This window comes from Callithrix jacchus, chromosome 8 (genome assembly GCF_049354715.1).
Source record: "Callithrix jacchus isolate 240 chromosome 8, calJac240_pri, whole genome shotgun sequence".
NCBI lineage: Eukaryota > Metazoa > Chordata > Mammalia > Primates > Cebidae > Callithrix > Callithrix jacchus.
In genome coordinates this window covers 25,975,711-25,998,304 of record NC_133509.1, presented here as the reverse complement: position 1 = coordinate 25,998,304, position 22,594 = coordinate 25,975,711, and the positions used below count along the sequence as shown (strand labels likewise).

General features: G+C 51.2%; 1 protein-coding gene across 1 annotated transcript in view; it reads left to right on the top strand.

The window, feature by feature from the left end:
- The first annotated feature begins 2,418 nt into the window (after window positions 1-2,418).
- CHRNA3 (cholinergic receptor nicotinic alpha 3 subunit) overlaps window positions 2,419-22,594 on the top strand; it is a 28,144-nt gene continuing 7,968 nt past the window's right edge. Inside the window, exons 1-5 of the mRNA XM_017966215.4 lie at window positions 2,419-2,695; window positions 4,502-4,641; window positions 4,743-4,787; window positions 6,270-6,379; window positions 15,454-16,465. Coding sequence (XP_017821704.1) covers window positions 2,545-2,695; window positions 4,502-4,641; window positions 4,743-4,787; window positions 6,270-6,379; window positions 15,454-16,465 — 1,458 coding nt within the window. The 5' untranslated portion in view covers window positions 2,419-2,544. The remainder of the gene's footprint in view (window positions 2,696-4,501; window positions 4,642-4,742; window positions 4,788-6,269; window positions 6,380-15,453; window positions 16,466-22,594) is intronic.

Here is a 22,594-nt window from a genome sequence, read left to right as displayed (position 1 = left end):
AGGAGGGTGATTGCTAGGTTATATGGTAAGTTTGTGTTTAACTTTATATGAAACTGTTAAGGCCAGGTGCAGTGGCTCACACCTGTAATCCCAGCACTTTAGGAGGCCGAGCTGGCAGATCACCTGAGGTCAGGAGTTCAAGACCAGCCTGGCCAATATGGTGAAACCCTGTCTCTGCTAAAAATACAAAAATTAGCCGGGCATGGTGGTGTGTGCCTGTAATCCCAGCTACTCAGGAGACTGAGGCAGAAGAATCACTTGAACCTGGGAGCGAGAGGTTGCAGTAAGCCCAGATTGTACCACTGCACTCCAGCCTGGGAGACACAGAAAAAGAAGGAAGGGAGGGAGGGAGGAAAGGATGGAGGGAGGGAGGAAAGGGTGGAGGGAGGGAGGGAGGAGAAACTCTTTTCTGGAGTAGCTGTACCACTTTGCAATCCCACCAAAATTGTTCAGCAGCTGGATTCCACCCTGCTTTTAATTCGCATGTCCACGGTGGCTAGTGATTTGAACATCTTTCATGTGCTTTTTTTGTCTTCTGTATACCTCTTTGGTGAAGAATCTGTTTCTTTTGCTCATTAAAAAAAAATGTTCATTTTCTTAACATTGAGATTTTTGTTAGAAAACAACTTTTTTGAGACGGAGTCTTGCTCTGTCACCCAGGCTAGAGTACAGTGGCGTGATCTTGGCTCACTGCAAGCTTTGCCTTCTGGGTTCAAGCGATTCTCCTGCCTCAGCCTCCTGAGTAGCTGGGACTACAAGTGTCTGCCACCATGCCTGGCTGATTTTTGTATTTTTAGTAGAGACAGGGTTTCACCATGTTGGCCAGGCTGGTCTCGAACTCCTGACCTTGTGATCTGCCCACCTCAGCCTCCCAAAGTGCTGGGATTACAGACATGAGCCACTGTACCCGGCCAGGAAACAACTTTATTGAGGTATAATTTACAAGCCATAAAATCCACCCATTTTAAGTGTACCATTCAATGAGTTTTTGTAAGTGTATCACCAGAATCCAGTTTTAGAACATCTGCGTCACCCCAGTAAGATCCCTCATATGCATCTACACTTACTGTTGAGTTTTGAAGGTTCCTTATACATTTTGGATACAAGCCCTTTGTTGGATATATGACTTACAATATTGTCCCAATGAGGGACATTTGCCAGGAGATGAGAATGCTCTAATTGGGAGCCTGAGAAGTGGGTGCCAATTCTTACAAACATTTTCCATTCCACACACTGTCTCTTTTTGTTTGGTTTTAATATGGGTAGGCAGCACATTCTGGAAACAATAAAGGCAACTCACAATTTGCTGAATGCCAGGCAGAGAGTTTACAACAGAACTTCCCCCTGTGATAAAGGGATGTCAAAGAAGCCAGCATCAAGCTGCCCCCCATCCCTGGTGGGTGGTCAGTGAGGGCAGGAGGCTCCCAGGCCCCCTGCCTGGCCAATCAGTGCACATTCCTGGGGTTGCAGATGGTGATGGGGAAGGGGACAGAGGGATTCCGCAGGGGACTAGGGTGAGAACCCCAGTGCCCTCTCAGATTGCTCTATCAGAAGAGCAAATGAGGCATACAAAGTGCCTCACATCTGAAATCCCAGCACTTTGGGAGGCCAGGGCAGGAGAACTGCTAAGCCCAGGAGTTCCAGACCAGTCTGGGCAACATAGGTAGATGTCCCTCTCCACAAAATTAAAAATTAACTAGACGCCGTGGCGCCTGCCTGTAGTACCAGCTGCCCCAGAGGCTGAGGTGGGAGGATCACTTGAGCCAGGCACGTGGAGGCTACAGTGAGCCGAGATGGAGCCACCGCACTGTAGCCCTGGCGACAGGGTGAGACTTTGTCTCAGAAAAAGAAGAAAAAGAGCAAATGAAGCCTCATTTTAAATTCTGTCTTCTTTATCTTTCTTTAACTTTTCATTAAGCAGCAATTCAAACAAATTCTAAAGGAAAGAGAACAGTATACCCAACCTCTAGGTACCATCATCCTGCCTCGACAATGAGCAACTCGCGGCCAGTATTGTTTCAGCTGAGTTCTACCCGTCCCTAAACTATAAGGACTTAAAAAACTACCAGTACGACATCTAAAATATTTAACAGTTACTTAACAGCATGAAATGCGTGAGGGCCTCCTTCCCAGAGTGTGTTAGCGCCTCTCCTACAGCGCCTGGCCCGGTGGTCCCAACCCCCGGCGGCAGCTGCACACGCCCCGGAAGCCAGGGACAGAGAGGCTGGGTCCCTCTTTTTTCCTCGAGGTGGTGACAGCACCTCGGATCTGGTCGGGCGCGGCCGTCCGGGGCGCCCCGCCCCGCGCAGAGGGAGCCCGCCTGGCGCTGGGGACTCGGGCCGGGAGCCCCTTCCCAAGAGCGCGCACGCCCCGCCCGCCCCACCCCACCAACTCCCGCGCCCGCGCTCAGCGCTGCTTGACTCCGGTGGTTCTTGTCCTCCCGCGGGTCCGAGGGCGCCGGAAACCCAGCGGCAGCGAAGCGGAGAGGAGTCCCGCACGTCCCGGCTCGCACGGCTCCGGGTCCGGGGTCTGCGCTGGAGCCGCATGGGGAGAGGCCGTCTCTGCGCCCGCCGCGCCCGCTCCGACTGTCCGAGTCCGCGGCCAGCCGGGCCACCAGCCATGGGCTTCCGCCCGCTCTCGCCGCCCCGGGCGCTGTCGTCGCCGCGGCTGCTGCTGCTGCTGTCTTTGCTGCCAGGTAAGCGCACCGGCGTCAGGGCTCCGGAGGGACGCGGGAGTGGGCGCGGGGTCTCAGGCGCTGCCGGTGAGAGCACCGCGCCGGCGAGCGGAGAGGGCGGGCGCGGTCCCGGGGACTCGGAACCCGCGCAGACCCGCTCCCGCGCGGCGGCGACTTGGGTGGGGTAGCTTTTTCCCTTTCGGCTTACTCCCCACCCCTAGCCACCAGCAAACCTGGGAGTCACTTGGCGGGCGCTGGTAGGCGCGGGGTGATGCGGCGGTCGGGACCGGGTCCTTTGTCTTGGGCACAGGAACTGGGGGTTCGCGTCCCCGCGCTGACGGTCGCCCGGCCCCGCGCACTGACTCCCGAACTGTCGCGCCCACGCCTGGCGCTCCACCGTCTGCATCCAGCCCACCTCCTCATTTGACTGACAGAGGGAAAACTGTAGCCGGAGAAGGCTAAAGACTTCGCCAAGGCCACCTGGGGGAGAGGGGAGTCGCCTCGGGACTGGGGCTGGAGCCGGCGCGCCAGCCTCTCCTCCTGTCCTCGTCGCCCCGCGCCCCAGGCTGCGTCGCTGTGTGACCCTCCACCCGGACAGCGCCTCCCGGCTTCCTCCCGCTCTCCAGACCAGCCTGCTGGGGGAAGCGGGCCCTGGCCCGCCGCTGGGAGGCTCTTGAGTGCCTGGGAGGGCTGGTGGATAGCGAGGGTCCGGGACCAGGCAGGGCTGCAGGGAGTTCCTGGCGGGCCGGGCCGGCGGTCTGCTGTGCGGCTGTGCGCCCAGAGCGCTTTCTGCCCTCGGTGCCGAGGCCTCCACTATTCAGAACGCCACACGTTCTCAACCGAGCTCCTGCCTGGGACCCTCCTTTCACTCTGGGGAAGAGGAGGGGGAGAACAGGCAAAAATCCAACTTCAAGACCTGAGGAAGTTGGATTCAGCTTCCCAGAGGGTTCTCCTCCTGCCTCCCCAAGCTGCCGCCAGATCTGTACGTGGGAATTGGAAGACAGTTGACTCCGTATGCCTCACCTGTGCTGGGGTGTGGCTTAGAAACAAAGAGGGTGCCCAAGGGTTGCTGAGAGGTCAAAGTCATTGATCGGGATGTGAAGACAGCATCAGCAAGAGCTGGGGGAGCACACGAGATGACGGGAGCCACATAGTGTCTTGGCTTCTATGAGGGCTGGTGGCCAAACCCCTGCAGAATGGAATGCAAGAGAGGCCCAGACACCAGGTCTCCCAGAGACCTGGGCCTGGGTGACCGTGTGTGGCCCTGCCCCTGGCGGGGCGGGGGGGGGGGGCGGCCACCTTTCCGTCCTGGAAGCAGGGAGTGGCTGTGCCTAGGCAGACAGCATTTGCACCGCATGCCCACCCTGCAATAACAACCCGGGAAAGGATCGCGAATAGTGGTTGAGCTCTTACCACAGCACCAAGCTGTGCACTTCCTTCTCAACACCCTTTGTGGTGTATACGTTTATAATCCTTATTTTGACTGATAAAGACACTGAAGTTCAGAGAGGTTAAGCCGCTTGCCTAAGCTCACACAGCTCAGAAGTGATTTATCAGGATTTGCACCAGATCTGTCCAACTGCAGAGCCTAGGCTTGCAACCACTGTGCTTCTCACTGGATGTGTGTGACCTGATAGACTCCTGCCCCACTTGGGCCTCAGTTTCCCAGTCTGTAACCCACGGGGTAAGACTAGCCTGAAAGTCTAGGGTTCCACAGAATCCCCCACAGGTGGAGGGGACGCTGTCGGTGGGCAATGTTGCTGGTGGGCTGGGTGGGGCAGGTTAAGTAATGATTTCCCCACGGACTGACAGGGCTGCTTCCTCCAGTGGCCAGGGCCTCGGAGGCTGAGCACCGTCTCTTTGAGCGGCTGTTTGAAGATTACAATGAGATCATCCGGCCTGTGGCCAACGTGTCTGACCCAGTCATCATCCATTTCGAGGTGTCCATGTCTCAGCTAGTGAAGGTGGTGAGTGCTGGAGCCATGGGAACCGGGGCTTCTGGAGGAGCCTTTCCCAGAATGAGCCCTGTTTTTGTAATTCTCCTGTCTACTTTAATCCCTCTTTCTAGGATGAAGTAAACCAGATCATGGAGACCAACCTGTGGCTCAAGCAAGTAAGTGACCAGACCCTAGGCACTGCTGCCCCCTGGTGGTGACTGCTTTATTTGCTGTAGGTGAACCAAGTAGGGCCCAAAGACCAGGCTTCATTCACTTCTGTGGAACCCAGATTGGGGTCCGCTGACTGGCAGATCTCTCTCTTCTAAGGCTTGAGGCCACATGCACTGTCCTACAGTCCCCCTGGAAGGACTGTAGGGCCCAACCCCTCAAGTTCCAGATGGACAGGTTGCAGCCTGGAGAAAGACATTCTCCATGTTCACACAACAGGACTGAATGAACCTGAGATTGAAGCCCTGCCCCTGAGCCCTGGGGTGGTACTTGAAACAACCTCCTTCTCTCCTTGCTAAAAACTCAGTTTTTTTTTTCCAGACAGGATCTCGCTCTGTCACCCAGGCTGGAGTGCAGTGGCGTGATCTCGGCTCACTGCAACCTCCGCCAGCAGGGTTCAAGCGATTCTCCTGCCTCAGCCTACCAAGCAGCTGGGACCACAGGCGTGCACCACCATGCCCGGCTAATCTTTGTATTTTTTACAGACAGGGTTTCGCCATGTTGTCTAGGCTGGTCTAGAACGCCTGAACTCAAGCAGTCCGCCCACCTCAGCCTCCCAAAGTGCTGGGATTACAGGCATGAACCACTACGCCCAGCCCAAAACCTCATTCTTAAGTCAGAATCAGACGGTGCTATTGTTGGTAGGGTGGGAGTAGATTTTCCTGTTCAGATTGAGGCCAGGAAATTGTCTTCCACGTGTCCTCCCCAGGGAGGCTTTGTCCAGACTTGCCAAGAGACATAATGGCCCATTGGCCTACTGGTGACCCTTCTGCAAGCCTGGCCAGCTGAGCACTCAGCACACACAGCCTTCATCCCCAGGAGGTTGGAAAGCCAGATGGACACAGTGCCCCTCCCAGTACCTGATGCACACATTCCCTCTGTGGCCGCAGCCTCACGCCTTTCTCCTCTGGTGCTGAGGACTGAGACCCCCACCCTCTGCACCCAGACACCTCCTAGGCTCTGCGGGGATCATGGCTTCTTCCCCTAGAACCTTGCAGAGGCCAGCCTTGCTGAATCTTGGGGTGAAAGAGAGTTCTGTGTTGGAAAACACCCCTGGGAGAGCCATTTAGAGGCTGTAAACAGCAGGCACGTGGACCTGGACCCGGTGCAAGGAGTCCAGGAGGCTCCTCCTGGCACTAGAAGTGGCCAGAGAAAGCTCCAGTAGGTCCTGTTTGGTTGATGAGGGGCTGGGCTTGCTCACAGTCCTGGGGACAGTGGATCCCCTAGTGCCAGGAGGCAGCCCACAGGCCCAGCCCTGCAGTCTCTCCCCCGCTGCACCCCCAGGAGAAGTTGAGCTGTGTGATCATGGCATGGATGTGGCTTGGCCACATGCAACAGGGGTGGGGGGTCACTAAGATGGGTGGTGCCAACAGAAGTAAAACCCGACTGATTCTGTGACTGTCTCCTCCCTCCCTGCTTCCTTCCCTGAGATCTGGAATGACTACAAGCTGAAGTGGAACCCCTCGGACTACGGGGGGGCAGAGTTTATGCGTGTCCCTGCCCAGAAGATCTGGAAGCCCGACATTGTGCTTTATAACAAGTAAGGTGCCAGGGGGCCCGTGCCCTGTCAGGGCTGTCAGCCTGGGCTCTGGGTCCTTGGCTTTCCTGGTTTAAAACCTGGCCTTCCTTAGCCTTTTCCAAGAGAGCCTCATTCATTTGTTCATTCAACAGGTATGTATTCAGCAGCTACTATATACCAGGCACCAGAGATACTGGTGAGCCACAGACAGCAGCAGTGTGCTGAGTAGCTTCAAAGCAGGCCATGAGTGGGTGGAGGAGGGATCGGGGAAAGCTTCAGGGAAGAATTAGCATTTGAAGTGAGTCCTGAAGATCTCAGGACAGGGAGATGGAGCAGAGGAGGGCCCAGGAAGGCAGGAGAGTATGTCATGGGCAGCTAAGGTGACCTCATTGGCTGGACTGTGGGACATAAGGCTGGAAAGATTCATGGGCCAAGGACCAACCATGATGTGTGGAGGGGGAAGGCCGAGATGCTGGGGGCACCTGGAATGTCGCATCTGTTAGCAGCTCTGTGCAAATAGACATGAATGGAGTAAACGGTTCCTCTTCACCTTTTCTTTGGAAGAGAATTAGGGTGTTGGAGAAGATCACGGCCTGAGCTGTGTAATCCCAGAGTTCCCAGCCTGCAGACTGGCACGGTTACTAAGGACAAGGAGCTTTTATTGGGACTGAGTCTTACCCTGTTGCCCAGGCTGGAGTGCAGTGGTGTGATCTCAGCTCATGGCAACCTCTGCTTCCTGGGTTCAAGCAATCCTCCTGCCTCAGCCTCCTGAGTAGCTGGGATTACAGGCATGTGCCACCATGCCTGGGTAATTTTTGTACTTTTTTGGTAGAGATGGGGTTTTGCCATGTTGGCCAGGCTGGTCTCGAACTCCTGACCTCAAGCAATCTGTCTGCCTCGGCCTCCTAAAGTGCTGAGATTATAGGCATGAGCCACCGTGCCTGGCTCCAGTGAGCTTTTTAAGACTACAGGTGCTTGGCCAGGTGTGGTGGCTCACGCCTACAATCGCAGCACTTTGGGAAGCCTTGATGGGTGGATCACCTGAGGACAGAAGTTCAAGACCAGCCTGGTCAACATACCAAAACTCTGTCTCTACTAAAAATACAGAAAAATGAGCCAGGCATGGTGGCACGTGCCTGTACTCCCAGCTACTCCAGAGGCTGAGGCAGGAGAATCACTTGAACCTTGGAGATGGAAGCTGCAGTGAATTGAGATCACACCACTGCATTCCAGCCTGGGCACAGTGAAAAAAATCCAGGTGCCTACACTCAAAATATTTTCTTCTTTGTTTCTCATTGTCTTTTCTAAAGCTAATAACTATTACATTATCCAAACAATCTCTATACCTGACCCCGGGTGCCACCCCACAGAAACAGAGTCTGTGGGTCTGGGTGGGCCTAGGAATGGGTGTTTTCACAAAGCTGTCCTGGGGGCTGTGTGACCAGCTTGCTTTGGGGATCCCTGATCTGGCCAGTCCCTGACATTTCACAAATCAAAACAGAGGCCCAGAGTGGGCTTGTGGCACAGCCAGGCCTGGGGTGGTCTCCACCATCCACTGTGGCTTTGGGGCCGCTGTGGGCAGTGGATGCAGGAGGCTGATGCTGTGACCAGGGGGCTGAGCTGGGCACCCCAGCCTGTCTCCGCCTATGTCCTCAAACCTCTACTCTCCCAACAGCAAACCTGCCATAAGACAGTTACCCTGTTACACGGTGTACCCTCCAGGCCTCGTCCCACTGGGGAAAGGTTTGGGCCTTGGAGAAAGGATTGATGGCCCCCCAAGTATGTCAAGTGGGTTCCCATGTACAGAGTAGGGCAAGCTTTCAGGGCCATGTGCTCCCAGCCCATCTGGGTGGCTGCATCCAGGTCGCAGTTGGAAAGAATGAGTCTAGAACTAAAAAGACATCCCTGGCTCCTGCCGTCTAGGGAAGCTGCTCTCTGGCCGGTCCCTCACAGGGGCCACTTCCAATATCCTCTGGATCCCGAATGCGCATCTTCCCGCCGCTTTGGGGAGGCCTCTCCTCTTTCTCTCTTGCAAAGGTTCTTCCTCTGCCAGGCTGGTCCTGCCCATCATCGCACCTCCAAAACCCCCTTTTTTCTTTAAATCCACACCAAACTGATACTTTCCACCTTTAAGCTCTGACGTACATTTTAATTGATATTTTACAGTGTGCTCATTAGTTCTCTAGGTATTGAAGGATATCATTTTTGAACCTGTGCTCTATTTCTAGATAAACATTTAAACATTTTTCAGCAAAACACTTCATGTAGAATTAGTCTATTCTGATTTTAATCACTAAAAAATATGTTTAGGTTTTTATGCCATATTAGTACAAAATAATGTTTCCTTTCTATTAGTATTAGTCGTTTTTACAATTAGCATCAGGACTGGAGGTGCTCTGTTATATGCTGAATCTTACTTTCTGGTCTCTGGCAAAAACAAAAGGGGGTCCTCACTCACTGCAAAGACAGTCCATGTTGAATTTACTATTTTCCCAAGGAAACACGACACTTATAAATGTGGTGTGTGTTTGTTGGCTTTTTTGGGATGGAGGCTCGCTCTGTCACCTAGGCTGGAGCCCAGTGGTGCAACCTCAGCTCATTGCAACCTCTGCCTCCCAAGTTCAAGCAGTTTTCTGCCTCAGTCTCCTGAGTAACTGGGATTACAGGCACCCACCACCATACCTGGCTGATTTTTGTATTTTTAGTAGAGACAGGGTTTCACCATCTTGGCCAGGCTGGTCTTGAACTCCTGACCTCGTGATCCACCTTGTTCGGCCTCCCAAAGTGCTGGGATTACAGATGTGGGCCACTGCTCCTGGCCAAATATGTTATTTCTATATAATTTGTATTTGTAAGATGGTCGTCAGAGAACTGGGGCACAATATAAACTTAACTGGCTTGCAGATTATTTTTTCTTACACTGTGACTCGTAGGAATTGCATGGTTCAAATGCTAGAGAATTTTTGTTAAGCTAGAATTAAGAAAATGAGCCCAAATTTTAATCTTATGTTTTGGGTTTTATAGCCATTTTCTTGCTGGCAATCTTGAGTGAACAGCTGTAGTACTACAGGATGTATGGTTTTAGCAATAACAAGAGGCATAGTGAAATGTTTCAAATTGAATGTGGAGAGGAGAAGATATCAAGGAATCTCCTTGAAATCTGAAGCTGAAAATAACGTTTAGAGAAAATCATCCAACTCCTTTTCTCTCTCTTCTCCTAGTTAGACCTTCAGTTGCTCAGGACTCACCCTCTGTTAAGGATTTCTCTTCATTTTTTAACACAATACCAACATTTCTCCTATGACATTTTGTTTTCTACAGTTCATTTGCTGATAGAGCCCTCAAAGTGTTCATGGACACTGTATACTCTGTGATCTCTGAAGTTCATAATTCATTGTAACCTTTTTACAGAATACTTTTAGGAAACTTGGCTAGGTGTGAAATTCTTGGCTCCTCTAATCCTTCCATGAAAATCTTTTTTTTTTTTTGAGACAGAGTCTTGCTGTGTGGGCTAGGCTGGAGTGAAGTGGCATGATTTTGACTCACTGCAATCTCTGCCTCCCAGGTAGAGGCAGAGATTCTACTATTCTCCCACTTCAGCCTCCTGAGTAGCTGGGATTACAGGTGCGTACCACCATGCCTGGCTAATTTTTTGTATTTTTAGTAGAGACAGGTTTCACCATGTTGGCCAGGCTGGTCTTGAACTCCTGACCTCAAGTGATCTGCTTGCATCGGCCTCCGAAAGTGCTGGGATTACAGGTGTGAGCCACTACGCCTGGCCTGCTTGTTCTTATGTTTCTTCTGGTTTTATTTCTAAAATAATTATTTTTCTTTTTCCTAATCCTTTAAATTCTACTAGTTCTTTATACATTCTGTTTTTCACCAAATTATCCCTTATCTTTTCTGATTTCTGTTGCTCTTTCACAGTTTCTAAAAATTTCTTAGTTTCTTTTCACTTAATTTGTAATATCAGATTATTATCATCTGCTTCATCTGCTTGGTGGCTCTGTTTTTGTAGTCACTGTTATCTGCATGTGTGTTACTCAGTTACTTGTTTTTGTATTTTTCTTACAATATGTTTTCATAAGGCTCCGTTGCTCTTGTTGAAATAGATGGCCTTGCTGTGCTTTTACGGCAAGTTCCTGGAGGGAATGGGAGAAGATGGGTAGTTACCATGAGGTGACACTGGTCTCTCTGCACGGTCACCTCCACAGTCTCCATAGTCATGACACTGTGGAGTGCACAGTCATGGCACCTCCACGAGCTGCCGCCTCTGGACGCTGACCTGAGTTTCTGAACCTTCTTTCTCCTCTCACCCCCACTTTCTTGCCCCATTGACTTTGAATCCTACCAAAAGCAGCTTTTTCTCTGAGTGGGTCCCTGTCCTCCGGCAGGGAGGTTTTGGGAGGCATTTCTGACTTCCTCAAGAGCCCGCGCCAGCCCTGACCGACCTCTGCAGACTGTAAGTGGATTCCCATGGGCTTTTTTTATTCTTGCCCACCAACTGGAACCTGTGGAGCCTTCTGTTTCATTGTTCCCCTTGCTGAAGATTCAACGCAGAGTGCGGTCCTCATCGTTTGAGGGGCAGCCACTTCTTGGAGATTTCTTTGTCTGGCACTCTTAGGCTCTTAGGACATGAAAACCCTTCTTTCTTTTCCCCCAACTGCCTCTGCCCAGCAAGACTCGCACAGCGGAGGTGGGAGGGAGCTGAGCAATGTACTGCCAAACCATGTGAGGAAATTAAAAACATGACCCAAAATGAGGGTGGGTGCAAATGAGCCGAGGTACCACTGCCAAACCGGGCATTTAAAACAGAAGTGGATTCAGTGGGTCCCACAGGTCCTGCTGGTGGTGCTGGTCTGACCCCACACCCTCAGATCCCGAGGTGCTGCGTAACCTGAGTTTGTTGATGATGTGATCAGATTTGTTATTTTGCTGTCACCCTAGTTGCCCTATTTTTCTGAAGAAATTTAGAGATTAAAAAAACCCGTGCCATCATGATCTTTCTCAGAGTCCTCACCACCCCGCCCCCAACTTCTGTTCTTAAATGCCCTTGTGTGGCCATGGTACCTCAGCTGATCATTTGCACCCACGCTACCTTTTCTAATTGCCTCACATGGTTTGCTCCAACCCCTCCCACCTCTGCTGTCCCTTGCTGCCAGCCATCTCTGGGTGATTTATTTATTTATTAATTTATTTAGACAGAATCTCACTCTGTCACCCAGGCTGGAGTGCAGTGGCACCATCTCAGCTCACTGCAACTTCCGCCTCCTGGGTCTCAAGCAATTCTCCCGCCTCAGCCTCCCGAGTAGCTGGGATTACAGGTGCATGGCACCATGCCCAGCTAATTTTTGTATTTTTAGTAGAGATGGGGTTTCGTCATGTTGACCAGGCTGGTCTCAAACTCCTGACCTCAGGTGATCCACCCACCTCGGCCTCCCAAAGTGGTGGGATTACAGGCGTGAGCGTTGCTCCCGGCTTTCATTTATTTTTTGGTCATTCGTTAGGTCAACAAATATTGACCAAGTGCCCTGTATGTGGCTGGCTCTGTGCCAGACCCCAGTCCCCAGCTGGGTCTGCGTGTTCTCTGTCTCCTGTTAGCAGACATATGACTGTCGACATGGCCCCAGGCAGAACACAGGCCTTCTGATCTAGGCAGACACACCCCAGGGGTGCTGTGGGCAGCAGCCACAGTGACCAAGATCCCCAGAAATGAGCCATCAGCCAAGCACAGCTAACCTCCAGTGTCTGTTCTCTGGGCACATGCACACGTTTCCGTGTCTCCTTACTTGGGTACCCAAGTTCTGAATGGCCGAGGTTCTGCCATAAACTCTCTGTGGGATCTCGAGCAAATCATTCCTGTCCTCTGAGCCTCAGTTTTCTCTTTGGCAAAATGAAGGCGCTGGACTAGAGCAGGGGCTAGCAAATGTTTTCTCTCAAGGGCCAGAGAATAAGTATTTTAGGCGTCGTGGATCGTAGTCACGGTCACAGCTATTCCCCTCTGATCTCGGAGCTCAATAGTAGCCATAGATAATAGACAGCAAAAGGCAATGTGTTCTTTTCCCCACATTTTCTTTACAGAACTAGGGCCACAGCTTCCCAACCGCTGGACTAGACCCTGAGCTCTGAGGCTCCCTTGCCACTCTGACATTCCGTTGATCCAGGATGCTGTGAGGCATTTGTTCAGGAGGTCTCTGCCTTCCCAAGGGTCTTTCCAACCTTCTGCTTAGCCCAGCGCTCTCCAGGGCCCCTCCATGCTGAACACAGGCTGAGTCCACCTGGTGGGGGGGGGTGTAGATATTCACCTCCATCCCACCCCCACCTCTCCCTTTTTCCTGGAGCCAGGAGCTAGGAATACTCTTGTATGGAATTAAGGGCACAGTGGGAATGAAGTGAGGGCTAAGGATGTGTAAACTCAGCAGGGCGCCTTTGGGGGCAAACCAGCCAACCAGAGGAAAGATAGGTAGTGGCTTTGGCATTGAGCCTTCATGGGCGATGATCGTCCTGCTGAACCAAGGCCCTGGAGAGACCAGCAAGGAAGAAGGACACGCACCAGAACAATCCCCTTGTGTTTTCACGGGTTCCCATCCAATACGAGCAGCACAAGGATTCCCTCAATGTTTAGGGTTTGTCATTGCTTTTCAGCTCTTCAGGTACAAGGCAAAGGAGTATGGCGGTTGCTCCCTTTGAAGGTGTAAATGCCTTCACAAGGCTAAGACACTCAATAGGGCTGATCCAAGGAATGTGTCAGAGCCTCCTGGGCAGGCACGCTGTTGTGGAAGCAACCCGCCTTGCTCTCAGCTGGCCTCATCTGGCCATCGCAGACAGAAAGCCCACTGCATGACTCAGCAGGGACCATCAGTGGATCTTCTGTCAGACAAACCAACAAGACCATTCCTAGAAAAATGTACATTTCTAAGGCTGGGCAGTGGCTCAAGCCTGTAATCTCAGCACTTTGGGAGGCCGAGGTGGGTGGATCAGTCAAGGTCAGGAGTTCGAGACCAGCCTGGCCAACATGGCGAAACTCCCTCTCTACTAAAAATAAAAAAAGTAGCTGGGTGTCATGGCACATGCCTGTGATTCCAGCTACTCAGGAGGCCAAGGCAGGACACTCACTTGAACCCGGGAGGCAGAGGTTGTAGCAAGCTGAAATCACTCTACCGCACTTTAGCCTGGGCAACAGAATGAGACTCCATCTCATAAAAGAAACAAAAGAAAGAACAATGTATATTTCTGTGTGAATATAAAGTCAGGGTACACATAGCGAGAAGGAAGGGAGAAGAAACATGGTACCACGATTATTGTAAAACAGTGCTGGGAAGAATGGCGGGGGCGGGGCAGGCCGTACAAGGAATGGTCCAATCAGCATCCAGAGAGAGGGTTTAGAAATAATAAACCCATCTGAAGAGGTTCCGTTTAATGAGAGTGAGCTCCCATGGCTGGTCTGTGCTGCCCCTTCCAGCTCCACAGTCTCGTTTCACACATACGTTAGGCGCCCAGTGCAGACTGAATGAGGAGAGGTCCAAACCTCAGGGACCCTGGGTGGCAAATAGTCCCAAAGGTTGCTTCAGTACCAGGCTCTAGGAGAATAATCTTCATCCTTTTTCTTTAACTAAAGGGGGAAAGGCCAGGCGCAGTGGCTCACGCCTGTAATCCCAACACTTTAGGAGGCTGAGGTGGGCAGATCACACAGGTGTTCGAGACCAGCCTAGCCAACATGATGAAACCCTGTCTGTACTAAAAATACAAAAACTAGCCAGGCATGGTGGCGGGCGCCTGTAATCCCAGCTACTCGGGAGGCTGAGACAGGAGAACTGCTTGAAACTGGAAGGCAGAGGTTGCAGTGAGCTGAGATCATGTCCCTGCACTCCAGCCTGGGCAACAAGCGAAACTCTGCCTCTAAATAAATAAATAGATAAAAATAAAAAATAAATGGTGAAAAATCCTCTTTGTGGGTTTGGGAGTCTCCATCTACGTATCAGTTTGGGAGCTGTGTTGTGGGATGAACGGGTGGCATGTCCTGGGGGATGATCAGTGTCTCAGACTGTTGTTGTGGATGGAGCCTGGGCCTCAGTATCCCCACTGGCAAATGGGCCCAGGAATTGGGTGATGGTTTATGGCACTTTCAACTCTCATCCTCCGCTGCTTTCCAAATCATTACCGTGAGAAGCTGGACGAGATGACCACTGTATGACCAAGTGTTGATGGCCCTGTGTCACAGTGCCCCTCCTTGTCATGACCAAGTGTTGATGGCCCTGTGTCACAGTGCCCCTCCTTGTCATGACCAAGTGTTGATGGCCCTGTGTCACAGTGCCCCGTTGTCATGACCAAGTGTTGATGGCCCTGTGTCACAGTGCCCCTCCTTGTCATGACCAAGTGTTGATGGCCCTGTGTCACAGTGCCCCTCCTTGTCATGACCAAGTGTTGATGACCCTGTGTCACATTGCCCCTGATTGTCATGACCAAGTGTTGATGACCCTGTGTCACAGTGCCCCTCCTTGTCATGACCAAGTGTTGACGGCCCTGTGTCACAGTGCCCCTGATTGTCATGACCAAGTGTTGACGACCCTGTGTCACAGTGCCCCTCCTTGTCATGACCAAGTGTTGATGGCCCTGTGTCACAGTGCCCCTCCTTGTCATGACCAAGTGTTGATGGCCCTGTGTCACAGTGCCCCTCCTTGTCATGACCAAGTGTTGATGACCCTGTGTCACATTGCCCCTGATTGTCATGACCAAGTGTTGATGACCCTGTGTCACAGTGCCCCTCCTTGTCATGACCAAGTGTTGACGGCCCTGTGTCACAGTGCCCCTGATTGTCATGACCAAGTGTTGACGGCCCTGTGTCACAGTGCCCCTGATTGTCATGACCAAGTGTTGATGACCCTGTGTCACAGTGCCCCTCCTTGTCATGACCAAGTGTTGACGGCCCTGTGTCACAGTGCCCCTGATTGTCATGACCAAGTGTTGATGACCCTGTGTCACAGTGCCCCTCCTTGTCATGACCAAGTGTTGATGGCCCTGTGTCACGGTGCCCCTGATTGTCATGACCAAGTGTTGATGGCCCTGTGTCATGGTGCCCCTCCTTGTCTTTGCAGTGCTGTTGGGGATTTCCAGGTGGACGACAAGACCAAAGCCTTACTCAAGTACACTGGGGAGGTGACGTGGATACCTCCGGCCATCTTCAAGAGCTCCTGCAAAATTGACGTGACCTACTTCCCATTTGATTACCAAAACTGCACCATGAAGTTCGGTTCCTGGTCCTATGACAAGGCGAAAATCGATCTGGTCCTGATCGGCTCCTCCATGAACCTCAAGGACTACTGGGAGAGCGGTGAGTGGGCCATCATCAAAGCCCCAGGCTACAAGCACGACATCAAGTACAACTGCTGCGAGGAGATCTACCCCGACATCACGTACTCGCTGTACATCCGGCGGCTGCCGCTGTTCTACACCATCAACCTCATCATCCCCTGCCTGCTCATCTCTTTTCTCACGGTGCTCGTCTTCTACCTGCCCTCTGACTGCGGCGAGAAGGTGACCCTGTGCATTTCCGTCCTCCTCTCCCTGACGGTGTTTCTCCTGGTGATCACGGAGACCATCCCCTCCACCTCGCTAGTCATCCCCCTGATCGGAGAGTACCTCCTGTTCACCATGATCTTCGTCACCTTGTCCATCGTCATCACTGTCTTCGTGCTCAACGTGCACTACAGAACCCCGACGACACACACGATGCCCTCCTGGGTGAAAACTGTATTCTTGAACCTGCTCCCCAGGGTCATGTTCATGACCAGGCCAAGCAGCAACGAGGGCAGCTCTCAGAAGCCAAGGCCCCTGTATGGCGCCGAGCTCTCAAATCTGAATTGCTTCAGCCGCGCAGAGGGCAAAGGCTGCAAGGATGGCTACCCCTGCCAGGACGGGATGTGCGGCTACTGCCACCACCGCAGGATCAAAATCTCCAATTTCAGTGCCAACCTCACAAGAAGCTCCAGTTCTGAATCAGTGGACGCTGTGCTGTCCCTCTCTGCTTTGTCACCAGAAATCAAAGAAGCCATCCAAAGTGTCAAGTATATTGCTGAAAATATGAAGGCACAGAACGAAGCCAAAGAGGTAAGGATGTGGCTATCATACGTTGGCCATTCGTTCATCATTCAGCAGACATTCATGGGTACTTCATGCGGCAAGGCTTAGGGTAGGGGTTAAGAAATTAGACTCCAGGGTCAGGAGCATGTGGTAAGACCAGTTATATGTCCTTGGGTAAGTTGCCTTGGCTCTCTGAGCCTGTTTTCTCATCTGTAAAATGGGACAATAAAGCTCGTAGCATGTGGTACCCTGAAGCGGGCTGCACCATGCAAACACCTGATGCCAGGAATGCAGATTACAGGCTCGGAAATGGCGTGGGGCCAGATGACCTCCAGTTACTATTGGTTAACTGAGGTTAGACTTTTAGTTTTACTTTATTTTTATTTATTTATTGAGACACAGTCTCACTCTGTTGTCAGGCTAGAGTGTAATGGTGCAATCTCGACTCACTGCGGCCTCCACCTGCTGGGTTCAAGTGATTCTCCTGCCTCAGCCTCCTGAGCAGCTGGGACTACAGGCAGGAGCCCCCATGCCCAGCTAATTTTTCTATTTTAAGTAGTGAAGGGGTTTCACCATGTTGGCCAGGATGGTCTTGATCTCTTGACCTTATTATCTGCCCGCCTCAGCCTCCCAAAGTGCTGGGATTACAGGTGTGAGTCACCGTGCTGGGCCAATTTTTATTTATTTATTTTTGAGACAGGGTCCTGCTCTGTTTCCCAGGCTGGAGTGCAGTGGCACAATCTTGGCTCACTGCAGCCTCTGCCTCTGGGATCAAGGGATTCTCCCACTTCAGTTTCCCTGAGTGGCTTGAACTCCAGGTGCCCCACCACCATGCCCTAATTTTTTACATTTTTTTGTAGCGATGGGGTTTTGCCATGTTGCCCATGCTGGTCTTAGACTCCTCGACTCAAACAGTCTGCTCACCTTAGTCTCCCAAAATGCTGGGATTACAGGCATGAGCTACCACAGCTGGTCTTTATTTTTACTTTCCAATTGTACATATGTTCTCATTGAGGAAGAATTTACATGGAGTAAACTGCACACCTCTTCAGTGAACATCTCAGTGAAATTTTACACCATGTGTACACCCATGTAACCATGATCCAGGTAAAGATATAGAACACTCCCAGTGCCCCAGAAAGCTCCCCAGTGAACATGCCAGTCAGTATCTTCCTCCCTGCTTCATGCCCACCAACCTGGCTTGGGCTCAGTGGCTCACAACTGTAATCCCAACACTTTAGGAGGCCAAGGCAGGTGGATGGCTTGAGATCATGAGTTCGAGACCAGCCTGGGAAATATGGTGAAACCCCATCTCTAACAGAAATACAAAAATTAGCCAGGCATGGTGGCATGTGCCTGTAGTCCTAGCTACTCAGGAGGCTGAGGTGGGAGGCTCACTGGAGCCCAGGAAGGTGAGGTTACAATGAGCCATGATCATGCCACTGCACTTTAGCCTGGGTGATGACAGAGTGAGGTCCTCTCTTAAGTTAATTAATTTTAAAAAGAACCATTATCCTGACTTATTTGATATTGATTAGTTTGACCTAGTCTCTTTTTTTTTTTTTTTTTTTTGAGAGGGAGTCTTGCTCTGTCACCCAGGCCAGAGTACAGTGGTACAATCTCTGCTTACTGCAACCTCTGCCTCTCAGGTTCAAGCAATTCTCCAGCCTCAGACTCCCGAGTAGTTAGGATTACAGGCATGTGCGACCACACCCAGCTATTTTTAGTAGAGATGGGTTTTGCCATGTTGGCCAGGCTGGTCTTGAACGTCTGTCCTCAGGTGATCTGCCCATCTAGACCTTTCAAAGTGCTGGGATTACAGGTGTGAGCCACTGCGCCTGGCCAATTTTAGCTATTATTGAGCTTCATATAAACGGAATCACATAGTATACAAACTCTTAAGTGTCTGACTCTTCATTAAACATAATATCTTAAGGTTTATTTTGTTTCTGTTTCTTTGTTATTAGTGTGTAATACTCCACAATATGACTATAATACTATCTTCTGTTTATTTGTTTTACATTTGTTGGACATTTAGTTATTTCTGACTTGAGGCTATTATGAATAAAACTGCTACAAACATTTATGACTTTTGGTGAATGTATGTGCTCATTTCTCCTGAATCTCTACCTAGGAGCGGAATTGCTGGATCATTGGCCTCAGCCTCCTGAGTAGCTGGGACTACAGGTGCACGCCACCACACCCAGCTACATTTTGTATTTTTAGTAGAGAGGAGGTTTCACCATGTTGGCCAGGATGGTCTCAATCTCTTCACCTTGTGATCCACCTGCCTTGGCCTACCAAAGTGCTTGGATTACAGGTGTAAACCACTGTGCACAACCTTATTATTATTATTATAGATGGAGTTTCACTGTTATTGCCCAGGCTGAAGTGCAGTGGCGTGACCTTGGCTCACTGCAACCTCTCCCTCCTGGGTTCCAGCGATTCTCCTGCCTCAGCCTCCAAAGTAACAGATTACAGGTGTGAGCCACTGTAATCTGACTGAAATTACTTCTGTTTTCTCCATAAATCTTGTGCTTGAACTTAAGAATGGGGAACTTATGTCAAGTACTAAGAATAGGAAAGATTTACACTAAATAATGTCATGTGCCTGGTGATTCCATGACTATACTACTGAGGTTACCAGGGTCACACTCAATGACTTTATGAGAAGCTCTGCTTTAAAATTAAGTGTCTCTGCCTTAAGTTGTTTATCAGCAAGGAGCTAATTACCAGATAACTTTATCTCTTGACCCACTGTAGGTAATTAATATTGATAAGGTATGTCCATTTCATTGTAATGGAGCCTCTTTTCTTCAGCTGTGGCAGGCATACCACAGTGACTGGGATAGGAGGGAGATAGCCACAGCCGCCCCACCTCCTCACCCCCACTCATCAGAGCAACTGCGAGCACATCTTGTGACCACTAATTTAGCCGAAGAGTCAAGCATTTCTTTAAATTCAATTAAAGTGGTTGCTGGACATCATAAGCAATTACAAGTAAATGATCAGTGAAAATCTATTTGTCTAATACTGGTAATTTTGCTGACATTCTTTATCCTTTACCCGCTTTAAAAATAATTTCTTTACTAAAGGTTGAGATCTAAGTACCCATACTCTAGTCTCCTTTGTCAGGCTATTAGAAATTACTTTTATTCTAAAAATTATTTCTTAGATACCATACAAGGAGTTAGAGTTTCAGAAGGGCCTAAGGCATGGAGACAGACATATAAAAAACTTACAATTAAAAGAGAGGTCACAACTTAAATACAAGGCAGGTAGATTGGTGAAATGACCTGAATGCAGCAATAGGGAGTGGTGGGGTCTGTGGCAAACTGATGGCACATGGTCCATCTCAAGGGGCAGCTACTGCTCACCTCTGGTCATATTTCCACATGGGCATGTGAGCCCATTATTGCTGGATCTTTCAGTTTTTTTTTTCTCAGAGAAGGCAGAACTCTGGCCAGCAAGCCACCAGATCGTCTATGAGAAAAGCAGCAAGTGTTAGAGTCAAGGTGCCAACTCAGTGCTCAGAGGGGAAAGTCGAGCTGTTGGAAGGATTCCCTCTTTTCCTGAGTAACTGACACTCTGCTGTTTACACAAAGTGTTTCAGAGATATGTTAATTTCCTGCATCTCTGGCTCCAGCTTGGCTGGTTTTAACTGTCCCTAGCTCTGAGGAGCCTAGACTGAAGCCTAGGCTGTTTTCCCAGAGCATCTCCTGAGGGCACTGGGAGCCTGTGAATGACCATCCCTGGACACACTCACTGGCTCCTAAGGTCGGAGAACTGTTCAGCCTTCCCTGGCTGTTCTTTTTTTAAAAAATCGTTCACACCAAGAAGCAGCTTCTTTCCTGCTTCTCGAATCTCCGCCTGGTTCAGCCTGCCTGCCTCCACTCTTGCCTCCACTGTGTCCATCAGGGTGACACGGAAGTCCAAAGGGTGTCCACTTCTGTCCCCCGGGCCATCAGCAGCCGCTCATACACAAGTGGGTCCGGTGCCCCCATCAGCTCCTCCAGCTTCTCCCGAGTGGGCAGCAGCAGCTGCCAGGGTGGCCTAGGTGGAGGCTATGGCTGGGCCAGTGGCATGGGCTTGGATGGCATCACTGCCATCACAGTTAACCAGAGCCTGCTGAGCCCCTTAACCTAGAGGTGGACCCCAGCATCCAGGCTGTGCACACCCAGGAGAAGGAGCAGATCAAGACCCTCAACAGCAAGTTTGCCTCCTTCATTGACAAGGTGCATTTCCTGGAGCAGCGGAACGAGGTGCTGGAGACCAAGTGGAGCCTCCTGCCGCAGCAGAAGACGGCTCAGAGCAACGCGGACAACACGCTAAAGAGCTACATCAGCAACCTTCGTGGCAGCTGGAGACTCTGGCCCCGGGGAAGCTGAGGCTGGAGGCGGGGCTAGGCAACAGGCATGCGCTGTTGGGGAGCTTCAAGAACAAGTAGGAGGATGAAGTCAATAAGCGAACAGAGATGGAGAATGAATTTGCCCTCATCAAGAAGGAAGCTGGCCGGGCGCGGTGGCTCAAGCCTGTAATCCCAGCAATTTGGGAGGCCGAGACGGGTGGATCATGAGGTCAAGAGATTGAGACCATCCTGGTCTAACATGGTGAAACCCCGTCTCTACTAAAAGTACTAAAAATTAGCTGGGCATGGTGGCGGGTGCCTGTGGTCCCAGCTACTCGGGAGGCTGAGGCAGGAGAATTGCCTGAACCCAGGAGGCGGAGGTTGTGGTGAGCCAAGATCGTGCTATTGCACTCCAGCCTGGGTAACGAGCGAAACTCTGTCTCAAAAAAAAAAGAAGAAGGATGCAGAGGCCAGGCGCGGTGGCTCACACCTATAATTCCAGCACTTTGGGAGGCTGAGGCGGGTGGATCACACAGTCAAGAGATCAAGACCATCCTGGTCAACATGGTGAAACCTTGTCTCTATTAAAAATACAAAAATTAGCTGGGCATGGTGGTGCACACCTGTAGTCCCAGCTACTCAGGAGGCTGAGGCAGGAGAATCGCTTGAACGCAGGAGGCCGAGGTTGTGGTGAGCCAAGATCGCACCATTGCACTTCAGCCTGGGTAACAAGAGCGAAACTCGGTCTCAAAAAAAAGAAAAAAAAGAAGGATGCAGATGGAGTTTCCATGAACAAGGTGGAGCTGGAGTCTCCTGGAAGGGCTGACTGACGATACTGACTTCCTCAGGCAGCTGTGTGACGAGGGACCCGGGAGCTGCAGTCCCCATCTCAGGTATGTCCGTGGTGCTACCACAGACAACAGCTGCTCCCTGGACATGGACAGCGTCATCGCTGAGGGCCAACCTTAGGCAGGCAGAGGCTGAGAACCTACACCAGATCAAGTATGAGGAGCTGCAGACGCTGGCTGGGAAGCGCGGGATGACCCGCCGAGTACAAAGACCTAGATCTCCGAGATGAACCAGGACATCAGCAGCTCCAGGCTGAGACTGAAGGGCTCAAAGGCCAGAGGGCTTCCCTGAAGCAGCCGTCATGAATGCTGAGCAGCGCGGGGAGCTGGCCATTAAGGATGTCAACGCCAAGCTGTCCGAACTGGAGGCCATCTTGCAGCCTGCCAAGCAGGACATGGCGTGGCAGCTGCGTAAGCACCAGGAGCCGATGAACGCCAAGCTGGCCCTGGACATCGAGCTCACCACCTACAACCATAATTTACATACTAAAGGTTTTGAAGGCCCTTGGTCTTATTTAACCTAAATGTCTAAGTTATAGTCAGTGTTCATGGAGAGATGGGTAAGAGGAGGATGGAAGAAATAAGTGGGGAAGGAGTAGCTGCCCTGACGTCCTGCCCAAGTGAACAGACACAGCAGCCCTTCCCAGCCTACTCCTGCGGCTGCCCTGGAGCCTGAGAGGCAGGCTGCTGCGCAGGGGAGCACAGAGAACCGGAGGCACACCTGAGGCTCTGCCGTAGCCCTCAGCCCACTTCGTTCACATTGGTCATCCCCATAGGCTCACACGTGGTCTTATTAGTGAGGAGTGTCATTAGCAATAATACACTAAGGTCAGAGTTAGGACTAGGATTGGGTTACCAAATTAGAAAACTAGTTAGGGAGCTGGCTTGTGGTCGCACGGAAGCACTCTCTGTTGACAGTCATGTTGATGGCTGATCACTTGGTGACTGGCACACTGTAGG